Source organism: Haliaeetus leucocephalus, unplaced genomic scaffold (assembly GCF_000737465.1).
Source record: "Haliaeetus leucocephalus isolate CR32 unplaced genomic scaffold, Haliaeetus_leucocephalus-4.0 Scaffold51, whole genome shotgun sequence".
Taxonomy (NCBI): domain Eukaryota; kingdom Metazoa; phylum Chordata; class Aves; order Accipitriformes; family Accipitridae; genus Haliaeetus; species Haliaeetus leucocephalus.
Window position 1 is genome coordinate 61,832 of NW_010972487.1, and position 18,113 is coordinate 79,944.

At 38.8% G+C, this 18,113-nt stretch overlaps 1 protein-coding gene across 2 annotated transcripts in view; it reads right to left on the bottom strand.

Moving 5' to 3' along the window:
- CFAP99 (cilia and flagella associated protein 99) overlaps positions 1-17,359 on the bottom strand; it is a 60,951-nt gene extending 43,592 nt beyond the window's left edge. Inside the window, exons 1-3 of one of the 2 annotated variants that reach the window (XM_010577225.1) lie at positions 17,279-17,359; positions 14,264-14,391; positions 2,782-2,926 (exon numbers count right to left, since the gene is read on the bottom strand). In XM_010577225.1, coding sequence (XP_010575527.1) covers positions 2,782-2,926; positions 14,264-14,383 — 265 coding nt within the window. In that variant the 5' untranslated portion in view covers positions 14,384-14,391; positions 17,279-17,359. Of the gene's footprint in view, positions 1-202; positions 316-2,781; positions 2,927-14,263; positions 14,392-17,278 lie in introns of those variants that run through there. The other variant, XM_010577234.1, reaches the window with a different exon arrangement.
- Positions 17,360-18,113: the final 754 nt, after the last annotated feature.

The window sequence follows — 18,113 nt, forward strand, 5'->3', positions numbered from 1 at the left end:
TCAATATTGTTTATCCAACTAGGCAATATAATGCTTGTAATATGAAGTTATAATATAATGTTAACCCTGTGTTCATTATTAGCATCATGACTCTGTGCTATGGTTCATATAAATTAGTTATCTCTTTCATGAGTCAGATCCAAGCTAGTGCAAATCTGCACAATTTTATGGAATTCTAACAGCTGAGGATCTAGGCACTTACACAAAAAATGTAAAACAATTCTAGTTATCTGAAGTCATTCATAGAAGTCCTTTCGATGCCTGCAAATATCTGTTTGCATAAGTGGGACATCTACCACAGCAGCGTTTGGAATCCTATAAGGCCAAAGGTAAGATCTTGCCATGATTTCACAGTCATTTCATTATGCCAACATCACCACTAAAATAAGCAGCTCTGTCAACCCCTAATTGCTTGTTCTCATCCCCTCCTTTTACTTCATGGTGTTTCTTCTCTTGGGCAAGTACAGTCACCCACACAGCCAAGTTGAAACAGACTGTGAATTTTAACCTGAAGCGCCTTCTTGATCAGTTCACTGGATGACAGCTAAACACAAGTTCTAACTCAAGAGAAGATACGACATAAGGGTGAGAATACATGGCCGGTAATGAGAAAAAGGCCGGCTTGTTTCTTTGGGTAGTAGTACCAGCTTATACAACAAATATCTGCATATTCCATCTGTGAAATTCTGTGTTAGTCTGGCAACAACGCAGGGAGAATAGGAGTCATGTGGCTCCTGAGAGACATGACTGAAAAGTTTCAGACAGCATTATGTTGTTGGAAACAGCTCACTTTTAGTGTAAGCAAGCTTATTCTGAGAAAATTTAATGTGAACAGGAGACATAAAAGGAAGTTTTGATAGTGAATTTTTCAACATATCCTGTTTTTAATGTTTTCAGAGAGGATAGCTCTTATTCTTCTGTTCCAAAACCATAGTTTATTATACATAACAAAAATTTTAAACATAAAATATCATAATTCCAGTATTTATTTCCTTTTTTTTTTTTTTGCAAGTGACTATTTTGCAGAAAGTGTTGTAATCTTTGTTTTTATTCTGAATTAGAATAAAACCAAGTTTTTAAATTGTGAAATTCTCTGGGAAATCCAACCCTGATTCTTGCACTCCCCTCTGGCAAGTATGCAGTTTGATACAGGAAGAGGCATAGTCAGTGCTGTGAGATTTTTGCAGACCTGTAAAGTTCATGAGCGCCTCTATCAGCTTTCATTGACCATATTCACTTTGATCAATCAGGCTCCACTTGCACTGCAGTATTTTAGCTGCCACCAAACAGTAATGATAAAATCAGTAAATTCTGACCAACATGCTGCAGCCAACTCAGTGTATTGTTAGGCTTCAAAATTGTGCTTTAGCATAGCAACATATTTAAGCAGTCTTAGAGAATATACATTTATCTCCTACAAGCTTTATTAAATTCAAATCTGCTCACACATAGCAACAGCCTTTATAAGCAGCTTTGATCATTTAAGTGTCAATGCAGCTTGGCAAAGGGAATCATAAGCAGCTCAAAAAAATGTAAGCCAATGACCTTAGACTCTCAACCTGTTGATACAGGAAAATTTTCTGGAGCCTGCCCTCTGCCTATGATTAATGGAGGCTTTTGAGTGGACCAGTCCTGACAATCCAATTATAGCAACACTCAGCTTAAAGGTATAATTTATGTGCCCCAGACACTGACAAACATGGCTTTGGAGAAATGGAGACAATGAAGCATTACCATTTAGAATAAACTCAAAATACTATTAATTTCATCCTTGGCAGTTTAGGTTCCCTTTCCCTTTCATTTGTTATTTGATTTAGATTTCTATACCTTTCCAGATTATGACAGAAGCAACCAAAATTGCCATAGAAATTTAGTAGCTTTTAAAACATAAAATGTAGATATACTTATATTAGATACATTTTTTTTTCAACCACTTTGAATCAAATCGCACAGACTTTTTAAAGTACCCACAAAGCTTCAGAACATATCTGACTTAGAGAACCAATGCTAGAGCAATTTGTGATTCCAACTTATTTAGGGACTTAATAAATCAACCTCAGTATATGCATATCAAATGCATAGTATAAAAATATTTTTAAGTTACTTGTTAATGTACTTCTCGATGCCTGAAATAGCTTTTGGAGTAGTAACTACTCTGATTAACTAGCTCATACTATCAGATATAGTTGTATTGTAACTGATTCTAACCAAGTAACTAATAAAAGGCAAATAATTGACCTCACTCATGGAGACAGACAGAAGTCTATTTATGTCATTGTGATGGTCAGTAACAAAGAAACCCATGTATGGCTAGAGACAGTTGTATCTTCATACTGTGAGACATGCTGTGTTCCTCAGCAAACAGAGCTTTGTTATACAATTTCATATCTGAATGGCAGAGATACTAGGTTGCATAGAAGAGAATAAAGGGAAATCAATGCAGAATATTTTTTAAGTGATCGTTAAACTTCCAAGATACTTCTTCCAGCCACCGATCGATCCATCTGTATTCCATCTGCAAGTTACCTAATCTGCAGGCATATTCTGCATAATTTTCTTAGGTAAAATTCTAGTTAACACCTGTGAGAGTGCAGACTAAATAACAATTTCAGGATTTAGGCTTTACATCATAAGGGCACTGGAAAAGGTCCTGTACTTCGTACTGCGCTGGGCACAATGACAATGCTTCAAATGTAATATAATATTAAGACCTACACTAGTAAAATAATATTTCTTTCAAGTTTTGTGGTAAACACATTTGGTGTTTTAAAGAAAACTTACCTATATAGAGATTACGCTCAGAAATCAGGCAGTATCTCCCATCCCGAACAAAAAAGGCATTGACTACCACATCAAATAAGGATTTATATTCTATGCATCCAGCTAGTGTATCCAACACAAATTTTTCTTCTGTCACATTAAGAGTCTATAGAGATACAGAATTAATAATGATTAATGTATCCTGGAAAGAAAATGTTAGTTGTGTACAAAAAGAAGTACAATCATTTTGAAGTAATTGGAAAACATGAATAATGAACAGCAGCGCCTTTGGCAGGGCTGACACACTTCTAATACTATCAAATATGGGCAGTCCTAACAAAGTAAAATGTGACCTTCCCCAGTGTTAAACTTTCAGTCTATCTGCTGACATATGGATTTAGTTAAAGGCCTTGATGTGTTAATGTCAGCAGTTAATGCAAAGAAAATTTTAAGTCTCTGAGCTATAAGCAATGATTAACTTAGTCAACAGTATGAGAAAGTTTCAGTAAGAGTTTGCTTTTCCAGTAGGAAACGTGTTCTTTGTAGGTGAAGCCTGTGCTACATTGGGAGACTAAATTGAGGGGAGAAGCTGGACAGGGATTATGGAGAAGACTCCTAACTGCTACTGTAACCTAATATTGGAGAATATGACTAATTTAAACTAAACCTGTCAGTGCCAGGATTCTTGTTCATGCAGACTGTTTGTTTCTTATACAGCTGTGCTCTCAGTCACTTGTAATGTTCATGCAATACCACAAAAGAACAGAAAAAGGAGGGTCAGATGCTCACTGCATGCCATTTGGATCCTACCTCATAATCCCTTCAAAAAGTTTGAATGCTCCTGACTTTACAGACAGTTTCACTCGTAATAAATAACCTGTGGAATATCTGTTACTACATGAGATAAACTTCTAGTATGAACCCCCTTTAAACATTGCAAGAAAGTCTGAGACCCAGAACAATTTGTTATTACATGAATTGAAAAAGGACAGCCACACTATGACAAAATGACAAACAATAATGATTCTTTGGCTTAAGGAGGTTAGCCAAGAAGCCAAGAAAAAAGCTAAGTGCACCTTCTGAAAACATGTAGTCCACACTTGATATATGATCTCTCCCACAGCTCTGAGATGTGGGAACAATTGAACTGCAATAATATATCAGATGAGAGGTTCACCTTGCCTACTAGGCTATCTGCTAGCATCTTGATTGCTTTATTTCCCTAATGTGATTCATTTCTAGTTTAAAGGTATTATCAGAGGCTGCTGGAAGGAACTATGTGAGTTTTCTGATGTATGATGCTATATAAGGCTTTGAGACTGAGCAAATAAAAGATAAAACTTTAAAATTACAGTTCTAATTTTTAAATTTAAAAAATGATGCAGAAGCATTCCAGGTGTGTTTTCTCAGGTTGTCATTCAGAGTAAGCATAATACTTTTTCACTACTCCTGCTCAAAAGACAGGTTTCATTACTTCCAATCTGTGCATCATCACTAGGAAAAAATAATGCCTCCATATAATTGTCTCCATATCCATATATATTTATGTATGCATATATACATACACATGTGCAGGCAAAATTACACCTACATATGTCCTTGTAGTTTCTTTACTGCCATTGGGATTACACTAATACATCTGACCACCTCTCTAGCAGAACTGTAATAGACAATATTACTAATTAAAGGCTAATAATAGTTAAAATGATAGAAAAGCTTTATTTCTATATCTAAAGTAATCAGTTATTCCTCTGAATATATTCTGTGATCCAAATCTGTTGGGTAAGAGAAAACAGTGTAACCAAACTAATCATTACATGGAGACATGGGAGCTTCACAAAGTCTGCTGGGCAGCACTACAGACTGAGTGTGAATAAGCAGGGTATCACCTACATTCTTAATCAGGGCTCTAGAGAAAGAAGAACCAACAGGTTGCAGCTGAGATGGCAGAAAGATAAAGGGGGATGCATTTGGGAAAGTGGAGCCAACTAGAGTGAGGTGGCAAAGAAGGAAAGGAGTGAAAAGTAAGGTAGGGGAAAACAGGAGATACAGAATGGCATAGATGGAGGATGGACACAAATGGAAGGGCAGAGGAAAGAGGCTGAACACATCCAAAAATACGCAAAAAAATTAATTTCATGGGATGGACTCCATCTTGCTAAGCACTGAGAATTCTTGTGAGGCACACAGTCCATTCCAAACATACCTTTTTTGGATGAAGATCTATGAAGTTCTTTCATAAAACTGACACAGAAAATCCAGAAATCTAACCCCCCACTAAATGCTCAAATATATATCCCATATTTGATATGAGATATCTGAGAATTCACCACAAAAGGCAAAAGCAAACCTAAATACCTCAATGGCAAAGTGAGACAGGATGACATAGTTCCAGTAGAAGTAGGATTGTGACATTTTGAATCTAAAACAATTGGTTCCCTTGAACAAATGCTGTTCTTCATGAACAGATCTAACTGCAGACAACAGTAACTCTGACAATAAACAGAAAGTCTATAGTAAAACTGGACAAGCAGATTGGAAAGAAGCCCAACAAAAACTCTCACAACTGTCTCTGCTAGAAAGCTAGAATATAAATTGTTTCCAAGTTCTTTATTTGATTAGAATCTTTGCATTCACCTTCTGAGTACTTTGATATATCGTACATGTATAAAGTGCTACAACAAACCAGTGCTTTTCAAATGTACTTTAGAGAGATGACCAAAAGTAGACAGATAACAACAAGACTACATCAGTGCCGAAATCGTATCTCCTATACAGTAGAGACTACAGCATAAAAATGCAATTGCGTATTTACATTTACTCTGTTTTACTGTTCTGAGTTAACAAGTCAGTCAGAAGTTAGTTGTTAGGACAAACATAGAAAGAAGCACTTACTCTTGCATACTCCCTGAGCAAGAAGGTACCTAACCACTACATGGCCTCGAGCTAAGCAACAAGGTGACAGCAGGTGCAGCCTGAGGACAACTGTGCCCCAGAACATCAGTACCGATTGGTAATTCGGTGGACCACAGGCCAAAAAGTCTTGTCATGACATATTATCAGTTGAATTTGCTTTCAACTACAAATGGTACTAAATGTTCCACTTCTACATATAAAAATTGAGAATAGTTAAGCAGCCTGCAGCTGTGTCATCTAAGGAAGTGATCTCATCAGAACTCATAATAAACTAAACAAGACTGGGCAAGATGAATACTTGGATAAGAAATCTCAAAGGTGAGCCAGTTGTTGGTTGAGCCCTGCTGATAATCTAGTGAATCAAAAAGTGAGCCAATGCTTTAAAACAGTTAGGATACTCTCTGCACAGAAAGAGAATTTTGTCCTCAACAAATTTCATCAAGGATATTTACAGTTTATCTGTATATCTGAAATCATAATCACTTTGGGAAAGTAATATGTTGGGTGTATGTAATTTCTAGCACTAATTATGTTGCATTTTGCATCAGTGGGATGTATTTCAGAAGTGGGTCAAATGATCCTGAAACAGTACAATATGATGACAGATTGTACATTTATAGCACCTTTTGTATGAGGTTCTCAAACACTTCATTAACATTAATTGCATTTAATGAAATTCCTTTTGGCTAGTATTATTTTGCAAATGCAGGAACTATGGTATGGGGCAGCTAGGAGATTTGCCCCACGTGACACACTGGTGTCACTGGTATCATTGGTGGCAACAAGAATTAATAAATGATAATTTGTGAGCCTTTGTTCTGTCCATCAGGCCATCTTCTTACCTTTTCAAGTATACTTTACCTCATGCATTTCTCTGAAACAACTAGCAGTTAGCTATGTTTGCAAGTCTATTGTGTGTGTCCTTCAGCATGAGGAAGACCAGATAATTTACAGGTGAAAGTAACACATGCAGCTATCATCTTCTGCTACACCAAATATTGAAATTTATCAGAAGAAAAATAGGTCTTGAACAATATGCCTATTCTATGCTCAGGAAACAACCTCTCTATCTCTAATGTTACAGCTTATTATGTGATGTTTTGCTGTGTAAAGCATAGTAAGTTTATGGTAGATGAATACTGGATGGTCCTATATTCCTAATATTTGAAAGCCTATATATTACTGTGTTGACCAATTGATGCACTGGATATAAGTAAAATACAGTTATATGTGTTCACAATGTCATTCCCACACAAGTGTCTGAAAGTGTTCTCTCTATGGCATTGAATTTTGGCTTTTTCTGATTCCCAAGTGTTTAAGTTGAAAAAGAATGATCGTGTCTGAAATTATCCTGAATGATCCTGTGAAAAAAACAATGTGACTCTTGTCTGAATATCTGCTGATTGGCGTTATCTCCCCCTTTTGAGAAATCCCCAATGCCCTTAGCCTGCTTCCATGGACATATTTTCCTTGCTCCCTCACACTTAGCTGCAGCTGGGAACCAGTCAAGTTTCTTCAAGGAGATTAGAGACTGTGTAAGAAAGCTTAAGCATAGGATTTTGTACACAAACAACTTTCAACATGTGTTAGTAGAAGAAATAGCATGAATTAAATGGAGAACTATCTGCAAAGAGCAAGCTTTGGCACCGTGGGTGTATGGTAATAAGGATTGTTACAATGGGACCTGTTTAAGGTCCAGAGAGATCAGAAAAGGATGGGTAAGGAGAGAAAGAAAAGCTCTTGCTTCTGGAAAAGAAGGAAAAGAACATCAGCCATGCTCTGCTTGAGACTTCTCAGGATAAGGATTTAGTTTAAGGTGAAACAAACATTTTAGAAAGAAGATAATATTTGATGAAAAGATAAAATAGCTTTCACCTCCTGAGAGTACGGAGTAATAGTATATACTGAACTTGTCTACTTCTAGGCAGAATATGCACCTTTTGCAGATGCAGTCTGATTAATTTATAGTGCTTCAGATATCAGTGCTAGTCCTCTCCAAAGGTCTGATCAAATTGCTGTGGAAATGAAAGAAAATACTCCTATTAACTTCACTGGGTTTTGAATCAGTCACCAGAACCCAGTCCTCTTTTCCCTCTGAAGTCACTGAAAATGCTGCCAGTAATTTCAATGGAGGGCAAAAACCTGAGATCTGAGGATGTAAGTAGGAGAATGTCCTGCCTCTACTATTTACAGCCTATGTTGCAGTCACAAGCTAGTATTTTCATCTTCATGTGATAATGCTGGCCGTCTTGAAGAGGTACAGTTAATGTTGTTTTCCCTTGTACTTAATACTAAATCACATGAGCAGAACATCGCAGAAAAATCAGATTCCATCCTTTCTTAAAAAGATCCTAATCTGCATTTACGTTGGTAACTAATAATACAAATTAGACTTGTATAATGTAGTAGGATTTTTTTCACCACATGCAGCAAAATAATCTTGCATTACATTATTTTCATATTTAAAACTAAATCTATGACTTTTGACATTTAGGGATTTTACTCACAGTTGAGTGGGCACGTGTGAGACACACAGCTGAACCAACACAAATGAGAATTATGAAGAGTTATGCCAAATTACACCATGTTCTTGTGAAATGGAAAGCTCATAAACAGGTTCATCTTGCTATCAACATGGGAGGGATAAAGGAGTAAAACAGTAAATTTGGGGTGGCAGTTCTGATTTTACAGAAGTAATCTTTTCAGTAGATGGGATGTATAAAGGTCAGTATGATGGCTCTGAAAATATTCCACTAAAAATGAAGTGAGTTATTTGCACAGAGAAAGGCACAAACATTGCACGGTAACTTCTGTGTTAAAATCTGTCTCCTGTTATCATAGCAAAAGCTTGATTCTAACAGTCACAAGGAAGAAAAAAATGCCTGGGATGCTTTGGTTAGGTACAAAACTTAATCTTTTTTCAAAATGAACAGATGCAGTCCATTTCTGTAAATGGCCTGATGAAACGATACCCTTATGTACAATATACACTGGATGAAGGATCACTCTGGATATGGATCATTTTTGATAGATTTAATTGAAGAATACTTAATAAAAAGAAAGGGGTTTAGTACACAAGAACGTTGATATCATCTGGAGGGCATCAGTCTGATGAAAGGAGTATTAAAAAGCATTTAGGAAGATAAACAAGAAGTAGTCTTGGCATTCAAATGAAGAACAATCGAAATAGAGATGTAAATTTGAATGTGAATACTAATAATTTAAAGAACCGAGATAGACTTAAAGAATTATTTCAAGTTAAAGTGTTATTCAGGATAATTCAAACTGACTTCTGTTTTAATGGTAACAAGGTCACAACTCAAAGCAAAAGCATTTATTTGCACTTATTATTTGGTTTTAGGAGCTTTGAGGGACATACTATGATTCTTTATGAATTGAAGGTGAAGGCTTGTTTGTTGCAACTAGGAATCACCCATCATATTACTAATGAACCTATGTTCTTACTGAAAACATTTGCAGTGAAAAACAAGTCCAATATTATGTTATAAACATCATAACTTACAATACAATAAACATGAAGATTGTAAATAACTGAATTACAAGTCAAAGCGTAGTTTTCTTCCTGGAAGAATATCAAGTCTGATCATTCACTGAGAAGAACAAATAGAAATTCTTTTTATGATGTAAAATTCACATGTTGCAGAAATAAAATGTATGGAGTTTAACACAGAATCACCTCTAGACTAATTTTGATCATAACATTCTAATTAGAGGAAACCATGTTATTTATCTCACACTACTCAAAAGTTTAAAATCCATACCATACATCATTTGCATTTCTCTAAAAACAGGAGGCTGAATCAGTGAGTTTCCCTAAGTCCACTTTTATGCGGAACTGTGAACTAGGAGTTGGAAGATGGGAACTGAGACTGGAATGTGTCTTTCTCTCTTGCTTCCTGAGTGGCCTTGTAGAGATTATGTTCTCTCTTGATACCTTGGTTTTAAACACTACTAAATACCTGGCACTCCAGCAATTTATTTATACATTTCCATCACACCAAAAGATGATTCTATCTTTATACATAGAGTGGTTCAGACAGACCTGCACTACTGTCAAAGTAATGGCTTACCTCTGGTCTTTTAAATTCACTTTCTATTCCTTTAGTACTAATTTTCTGATTCCCTATTTGTATTTTGAAATATTGAGTGGTTGCAAAGTGCAGTAAGTGAAAAAAAAAAGTATCCCAATGGTTATTGGATATGTTATCTGCTTGATCTACCTCACTTACAAAAATGCAGGGAAAGATGGGTGCTTTTTCAAAGCAGTACGCAGGGATTAGATGTGTGGCCGCTGTTACTGTAAATGGAGTGTGTAAAGCTAAATCCCACACACAGCTAGAAAAACATAACTCTTGATAGCAGTATCTAATGCCATCATTTCTCTGTAAATAAAGATGGCCAACTACTTATCTCATTTACACCAATATATGTACAGAGTGATGCTTCTGACTTTGGGCAGTCACTCTGGAATATACTTGGAAGCAGGCTGTACGCTCAAATGTTTTCCAAACAGATTTCTATCTCAAAGCTTGAGACAAGATTTCCTACAATGAAAGAATATGTTCAGATGGGAACACTGATATTTAAATAAAATCATAAAGATGCATTCAGAAATAAAAATAATAATGATCAAGAAGTTGCTTCTGCTTCTGCTGAAGTTAATGGATATCCTCCTATGCTATCCAAGAGGAACGAGATGAGAGCAGCTCACATGGTCTGATACAAGGAACTGGTATTTGATAGAAAGTTGTCAAATTTTCAGTTTTTTAATTAGCTATTTGGAAATAGTAAGTAATTGCAAATCAAATGCAGGGAAATAGCTAGGGATGTATTTTCAAAGTGGCACACAGGCACCAAGCAGTGCCTTACAAATTTGGCCTTTTGGTTTTCTTATGAATATCCATACGCATTTTGCCAAGTGAAAAATATCAATGCATATGTTTTGTGCAAATTTATACTGTAACAGTAAGCTCCCCTCAAGATTCTGTGTGCCCTTACCACGCCCAGCCCAGGGCAAGCAGAGCTTTCACTACAATACAAGATGAAACTGGGACAAGCCATACTGGGTCAGTCTGGGAGCTCAAACTGATAGAAGAAAGCCTGTCTCGCCTATCTTCTCTGACGTCTGCCTCTTGTGGGCTTCAGTCTGAAGAGAGAGATATTTCTGATTCAATTTAGGTACAGTAGACATTGGAACTGAAAGTGCAAGAACTTTGAGGTGAGCAGAACAAAACCAAAGAGGTGAACCTAATTCTTGCTATCATTTGCAAAGCAAGTATATTTTCATCCTACAGCTTCGACCCCCTGGATTTTATGCCTCTTTCGTAAAGTCCTTCATTGTAACATATATTTGCTTGCCCACTTTCACTTCTTTTCCTGTGCCTCACTTCGCCAGCCATTTTTACTGCTTTAATTTGCAAGGATTCCCACAAGAATGGTCTTATGCCCCTGGTAGGTGGTTGACAGGGATATTTGGATCAAGACAGATTGTGCCTTCCAGACTCACTCTCTTAGGGCTAAATCTAACTTCCTTTCATAACATATCCACATTTATCGTGTACACAAATAAGAACTGTAAACTACACTCTAAAATGCTGGCCTCTCTCTGTGACATTTCCTTGTTGTTGTTGTCAGCTTAATTTCAACAATGCTAAAACAAAACTTCAGTGTTCTCATGCTGTTTCTTTCCTCAATTATTGGTACTATTGCCACCCTGCCTGTCAGTCAAACCCATAACTTCAGAGGTCATTTTTCATGTAGACTGCTCTCCAGGATATCATAACCAGTTTATGTGCACATCTTCACTCTTTTTGGACAGTAGGTTTCAAGCAGTATTTTCCTATCACTTCACAGCTAAAAATCTAAGGTAATGTCTCAAAATTTTCTATTTAATTGTAATAAACATCTCTTTCCTGTGTTTAACTAATCCAATCTTTCTCTAGCAAATCAACTATCTGGAATGCTATCGTTAAGACCATTCTGCTAGTCCATTGTTTTCACCCACTTACTCCACCTAGCATCTCACAGTTGATTCTAGCACATAAACAAAAGCTGCTTGTCTTTGCTATCAAGATGCTTCATAACTCAGTTCTATTCTACCTATTATCTCTTATTCTTTATTGATGTCATCCCCCATTTCTGATCAGCCAAGGATGCCCATCTTCTCATTTCATTTATTAGATTTCCAAACAAGTAATTTTATTTACTTTCAGTCAGTTCCTACAAACAATCATATTACTCTTTGAAACCTACTTCATTCTGACAGAGGTTTTGCTCTGCAAAATGTCTGTTGCTATCTGCTCCTTGCAGTTCAGGTGAGAATGTGTGGCTGCCAGAGGTACTTATCTCCAGTATCTGGCACTTGACAATACTGGCATCCGTAGTGTCTCCTGAAGCCTAGCAGAGACACTACTGGGGTGCTGAACTCCCTTGAACATATTCTGGAATGACCTGTGTGTGCTGTCCTTTTATTTTGAGAGAAACAGTCTAGCCCAAAATTGTTGGTTTCACCAGGAACAACCACAAACAGCTGGTCAATAGGCTAACAAGCATATTTTATGTAGGTCATCAACAGGTTATCAAAGAACTAACCAAGATACCTCAGATATCATATTAGAAGGACATAAAGATTATAAAACATCCAAATACAATAAAGATACATAATATGAATGAAACATGCAGTGTTGATAATGACTGGAATCTGATTGTACTTTTAGGGGATGGAAAACTAATTAACCAATTTGAAAAGTCTAATAGCATAGAAGATAGTAACTTGTAGAAAAGTCAAGTCTGATATACTGCATATCTAAGTAAGTAAATAAATGTAAAGAGACCTGTCTCTTGCAACTATTTAGATGTGTGCTCCTGGAATCTGACCCTCCTCATTTTTGTCTGGTCAGTAGTACGCAACACTAGGTTTGCTAGTTGTCATGCTGCTAGCATGAGACATACAGGCTTGAATCTAGTCTGTGATTTAAAGTGATACCATTAATCTGGGTACAAACTGGAGGAGTTTCTTCATGGGTCAGTTAATATCGACTAATTAACTGGTAATTGGCCAAGCCTGGAAATCATGTGTACAAAAATGCAACAATATTTTTAGTATCATATGCCTATTATGAAACAGAAAAGAAAGAAGTGAAGTGAATATTCCATGATGAATTATAATTACCCATTTGGTACTGAAACAAAGTTGAATTTTATAGAAACATAGATCTTACTTTTTACTTTCTTAGATAAATTCACAGCTAAAATATTATATAGTAAGTGAGCTGAAACTATCCCAGAGGAAGATTTCTGCCTTACCTTTGGCATCAGCTATCCTCCCTGTTCTTCCCCTTTTGAAAGTGTTTATTGCGAAACTTAAGATTCATGTTTCTCTAATGGAGTTACTGCTTCTTTTGTCTTTGTATCACCTTTCCCGGTCTGAGAAGAACAATGATCTGAATATTCTGGCAGCAGTGGTAGCTGAATTTACCTGCTCTCTATCCAGTGAAAAATGATTACTTTGAAACTGGATCACTTCCCTGATGTAATTCAGCATATGAATGCACAAAAGAGTTATGCCGGTACTACAAGGCAGGAAGGCAGTGGCAGAAACGAGGGGCCTGAGTGGAAGCTGTTTAAGAAAGCAAGCACCCAAGAAATGTTCATGGATCCACTGCCTCAGCCTCTGATTTTCATATCACACCTCCAAAGTTTTATATTCTTTTAGTCATTTGTGTTTATGTAAAATCCATGTAAAAGACCATCTAATTGGAATACCACTGTTTTAGACCTTATTGTCAGAAGTGGAAATGAGCACTGGAGCTACATGGCAGTGTGGAATCAGGGCTCCAACAATGTAGTTTGATAATACATGGCACGCACAGACAATAGCAGTCTAAACAATATTACTGTCTTCCCTTAGTGATTTTCTAAAGCTGATTCAATGCAGTAGCTGCATCAGCACAAGTCAGGGTGGCACTGAGGACAAAGAGACGGGAAGAGGTGACAGGCTACGGTCAGGAAAGGATGGGAACTGCTTCAGCCGGTATAGCTACATATTGGCAAATCTTGGTCTGGTTACTTGCAGTATTAGATTAAAATCACGTAGTTGATTTACTGTCACTTGCCTTCTCTCCCACTGTTCTGATGGTCACCTATGTCCTCAAAGCAAGAACACCTGATCCTGTGAGTCAGCTTCTGAACTGTATTCGTATATACAAATGGGTGGTACTGACAGAAACTTCTATTTGGAAGGAGGAAAGGAGATAGGAAACTACAAAACAGCTTAGTCAGGAGTGGAAGAGAAGCTTTCCCTACCACTGTCAGATCCATTTTAGAAGGTTGTTGCTTTCCCGTTTTTTGTTGCTACCCAAGCAGTTTTTCAACCCCTCTGATCTTTACTTCCTTGTTTTCTGGTGGTAACCATAAGAAATTTGGACTTTACTCATGAATGAAATACGTCACTGTAAGAAAAATCTGTGAAAGTTCCAACAACATGTTAGAAAACAGATATCTTTATATTTAAAATCACATAGTGAAACAAAGTAAGCTGTGTAAGATGAACTGAAACCTAATATACCTGCAACATCTTAGCTGATTCATTCAAGAAATCCTCCACGCTCTGATTTTCAGGGTTAAATTTGTTAAGCTGTTGGACTATTATTGCAATATGTTTTCCATGGCTGACCATCTTCACCATGGAGAATCCTATAAATATAGTAAATCATTAATTTTTCATGCCTCCTTCAGTTGTAGCATAATGTATGTTGATAGGCTCACAGAGAAGGTATACTGCAGTAATGTAGAAGAGAACATTTAGGTCAAGCTTTCAAAATCACAGTTACTCAGAACAGCTAACAGGAGAAATGAAAATACAGTACAAACATCAATAAAATAGAAGACATAATTACATATTTCTTATTCTGCAAGTGTCTCAAAAGATCCTTAGGATGATACCTAAATGGTTTCAGTATCAGGTTATTTGACAAAATATATAATTAAAGTTGATACTAGAGAAAAGCATGATGTGAATTTTTGCATGTGTGCTATACAGGTCCTATTTAATACATTGCTCTTCCCAGTGAGATGCAACTGAAAGCAAAATTTTAGTCTTAAATCTTATCACATGTTGCTATTAACAGCCTATTTTTCCAAAACAGTAAAAGAATAGGAACAGAGGGGAATTATAAGGAACCAATGAGACAGTGTTGGTCAGCAAGCTGGGCAGTGATCACAACACATCAGTAGTCCAGGCCACAGTCAAGGTTTTTGAAGGCACAGCAGTTGGGTACTTCTTATGTTTGATGCTTTGTTTGTGAAATGACTGGATTACATCTATCTCAAATGATGTCTTACTCGTATGTGTGAGAGTTTGCAGAACTGGCTAGCTCAATTTTAATGTTCACGTGACAAGAACTGTAATGCATTTGTTTATACGCATGCAAATGTTGCTGCGTATGAAAGACCAACGATAGTAATAATCAGGGCTGAAAGTCATTAATCTGGTTTAGCAATGGGAAAAAATGAGCACAGAAGTAATTGTCCATGGTGAAAATAAAAATATATTTTTGAAAATCATTCTTGTATTTTATATATCATTGAATTTTGACATTAGAAAAGAATGCTTGATAAAGATGATTCATTCCCACTGTGGTAAAGATAATTCATTTTTTGTTTTAAAACGGTATCATAACATTTCCAGATACAGCCTTTTTGTACTCTGCCTTTCAGCACTATCATACTCAATAATAATTGCCTAACCAGCACTTTTAATTACTAATCTCAAAGCGCTGAAAAAAAGAGTTTGTCTGTGATTATGTTCAATATAGGCATTTAGTTACCTGGTATGATCAAGAAAAAATGTCCAATTAAAAAAAAAAAGTCCAGCAAAACAGGGCTGGATCATGACAAGGGATGGCAAGTAAAAAACAGAGGTGCTACTGGGTCTCTGTCACAGAGGGAGTCACCGTTTCTCCACTCCTCTGAGAATCATGATGTGTTTCTCTGCACCTGCCAAGGTTCTGACACTCACAAGAGATTTCGGATAGGAGAGAAAGAAATACCTCTGTACTCATTCAGTCTGAATCATAATTCAGGCTCCAACACCTCTACCAGTGACAAATATTTTTTCTTCTGGCATAGCAGAAATAAGTTTGAGCTCTCTTGCTCTGTACATGCTGATACTCACCCCTCTGCTCCAAATGACAATCATTAAAACCAAAAACTGGAATATGAAAACCAAGACATATAGTAACACCTTGAGAACTCTGGACATACAGGGGTTCTTAACAGAAAGAACTTCACGTGTGATTGTATTTAAACAAACTGCTATTATTATGATCAATGTTTTAAAACAGACATCAGGAATAAATTGCTTTGTGTTATGACATGCACCCGTATTTCCACACAGCCATTTAGGAGAATATTCTAATTGCTGTGTGTAAAAATGATATAAATTTATACTATGCACAAAATGGTAGAAATTTTCTTCCATTATCAGATGTAGAATTTCAGTTAAATGAGGTAAGAAAGAACCTGACTTAGCCTTATTTTACAATGGAGCTTGGAGATATTTTGAAAACAATTACATAGGATAAGACTGGCCACAATTGTAGGGACCGGTTTCAATGATCTGAAACATTCCTTCAGGTTTTACCTTTGCTCCTATGTTCCTAGCCTAGAAGGACTGTGATTGCCTTTCCTCTGATGAAAGCTGTCCTTAAAAAGAGGGTTGAACCAAGCCTGTGCAAAATTCAGTCAGATCAAGTAGCTAATGCTCAAAATGAAATAGGTGTTTCTCTCTGCTGTGTGCTAGAAAAAGAGCCACTGAATACAGGGTACAATCATCCCAATGGTTACATCCTGCCATTCGCATTTGCTCTGGACTTTTCTGCATCGCTGACTGTCACCTGAGCGTAGCAGAGAGCAGTTCTGGGCAGAGGTCCTCTTTTCAGCAGATTCCTCCCTTAAGGCAGCAAAGCATCAGATGGAAAACATTCACCCTGAGCAGCTATAGCCCGGATCATATGTTTATTTTTAATTTGCATATATTTCAATGTTTTGCCTACCTACTACATGTATTTTACTTGACACAACACAGTATTTTTTTATCTAATATCTTGTGGAACTTTCCAATTAAATATTTATTGTACAAAGCCTTCTGCAAATAAGTTGTACTACATTTACGAGATAGGTAAGCTGGAGGACACCAAGGCTGGCTGCTTGCCCGAAGTCACAACAGTTAATGAAAACTCTGGGAGCGAAACCCACAATCCTGTCTACAGTATAAAATAGGCCCCGTTGATCTTTTATCTTGTTTTTATAAGCACATAATAAACGAGTGAAGTAGTTATAAGCCTGCCGAGGGCACCTGCCGCTTTCACACCACGAGCATTTTACCCATTTTTATTTTCAGAGGTGTCATATACGGCTACAGCTACCCTGCTGCCAACCGACGCCCCTGAGGAGGCCGCAGGGGTGCAACACCCCGGGCCCCAGGGCGGCCGCGGCCGCCTCCTGAGGTAAATGCGCGAGCGCGCAGCGGCCCCTGCCCCTACGGGCGGCCCCTCAAGCCCGGAGCTGCCCGCTCTCGTACCTGGCTGCCCCCGCCAGCCCGGGCGGCCGCCTGCGTCCCCGCCGGCGCTCGGCGCCCCTCTCTCAGCGCGGCGGGAGCGGCGGCGCGGACCCTCCAGCCGCAGAGACCGCGCTGCGGCCGCCGGCGGCTCGACACGGCCCGGGCCAACCCCGTTGCTGCGGAGCGCAGGGGCTGCTGGGAGCTGTAGTTCTCCCGCGCGCCCGCCTTCGTGCTGCGGAACGGCCCGATGGGGGGCAAAGAACTACCGGGCCGGGAAAAAAGATGGCGGCGGTTGTTTGCCGCCGTTGCCAAGCAACTCGTTCCGCTCCTCCTCGATTTTTGCGCTCGCGGGAAGCTGGCAATCAATCAGCCGGTCTTCGCGCACTCGGGTAGGGCTGGCTGTCAGAAGCAGAGCCTTGCCATCCCGAAGCGGACACGCTCAGCGCAGCCCGCGGAGAAGACTACAAGTCCCGGCACCCACCGGGCCACGGCGCTTTGCACCTCGCCTCCGGCTACGGGGCGCGGCATGCTGGGGCACGTAGTCTTCCCGCCCCCCTTCCCGTGTTACGCAAATGAACGGCCGAGTGGGCGGGGTCAGGCCGCCGGGGGGCCGTCCCCGTCCGCCATCCGATTGGTGGCGGGAGCCAGCGGGGAGGGAGAGCGTTGGGGCCCGCCCCTGCGCATGCGCCGGCGGTGCGCGCTGCTGCCGGCCGCGCAATGTTTTGGGGGCTGTCAGCGCGGCGCGCAGCCCTCCCCGCCGGCGGCCGGTGTCTGCGCTGAGGGGAGCGCGCGCGGCGCCCGCGCTCCGCAGCGGCTGGCGGCCTCTGCCCTGAGGAGGAGGAGCGGCGGCGGCGGC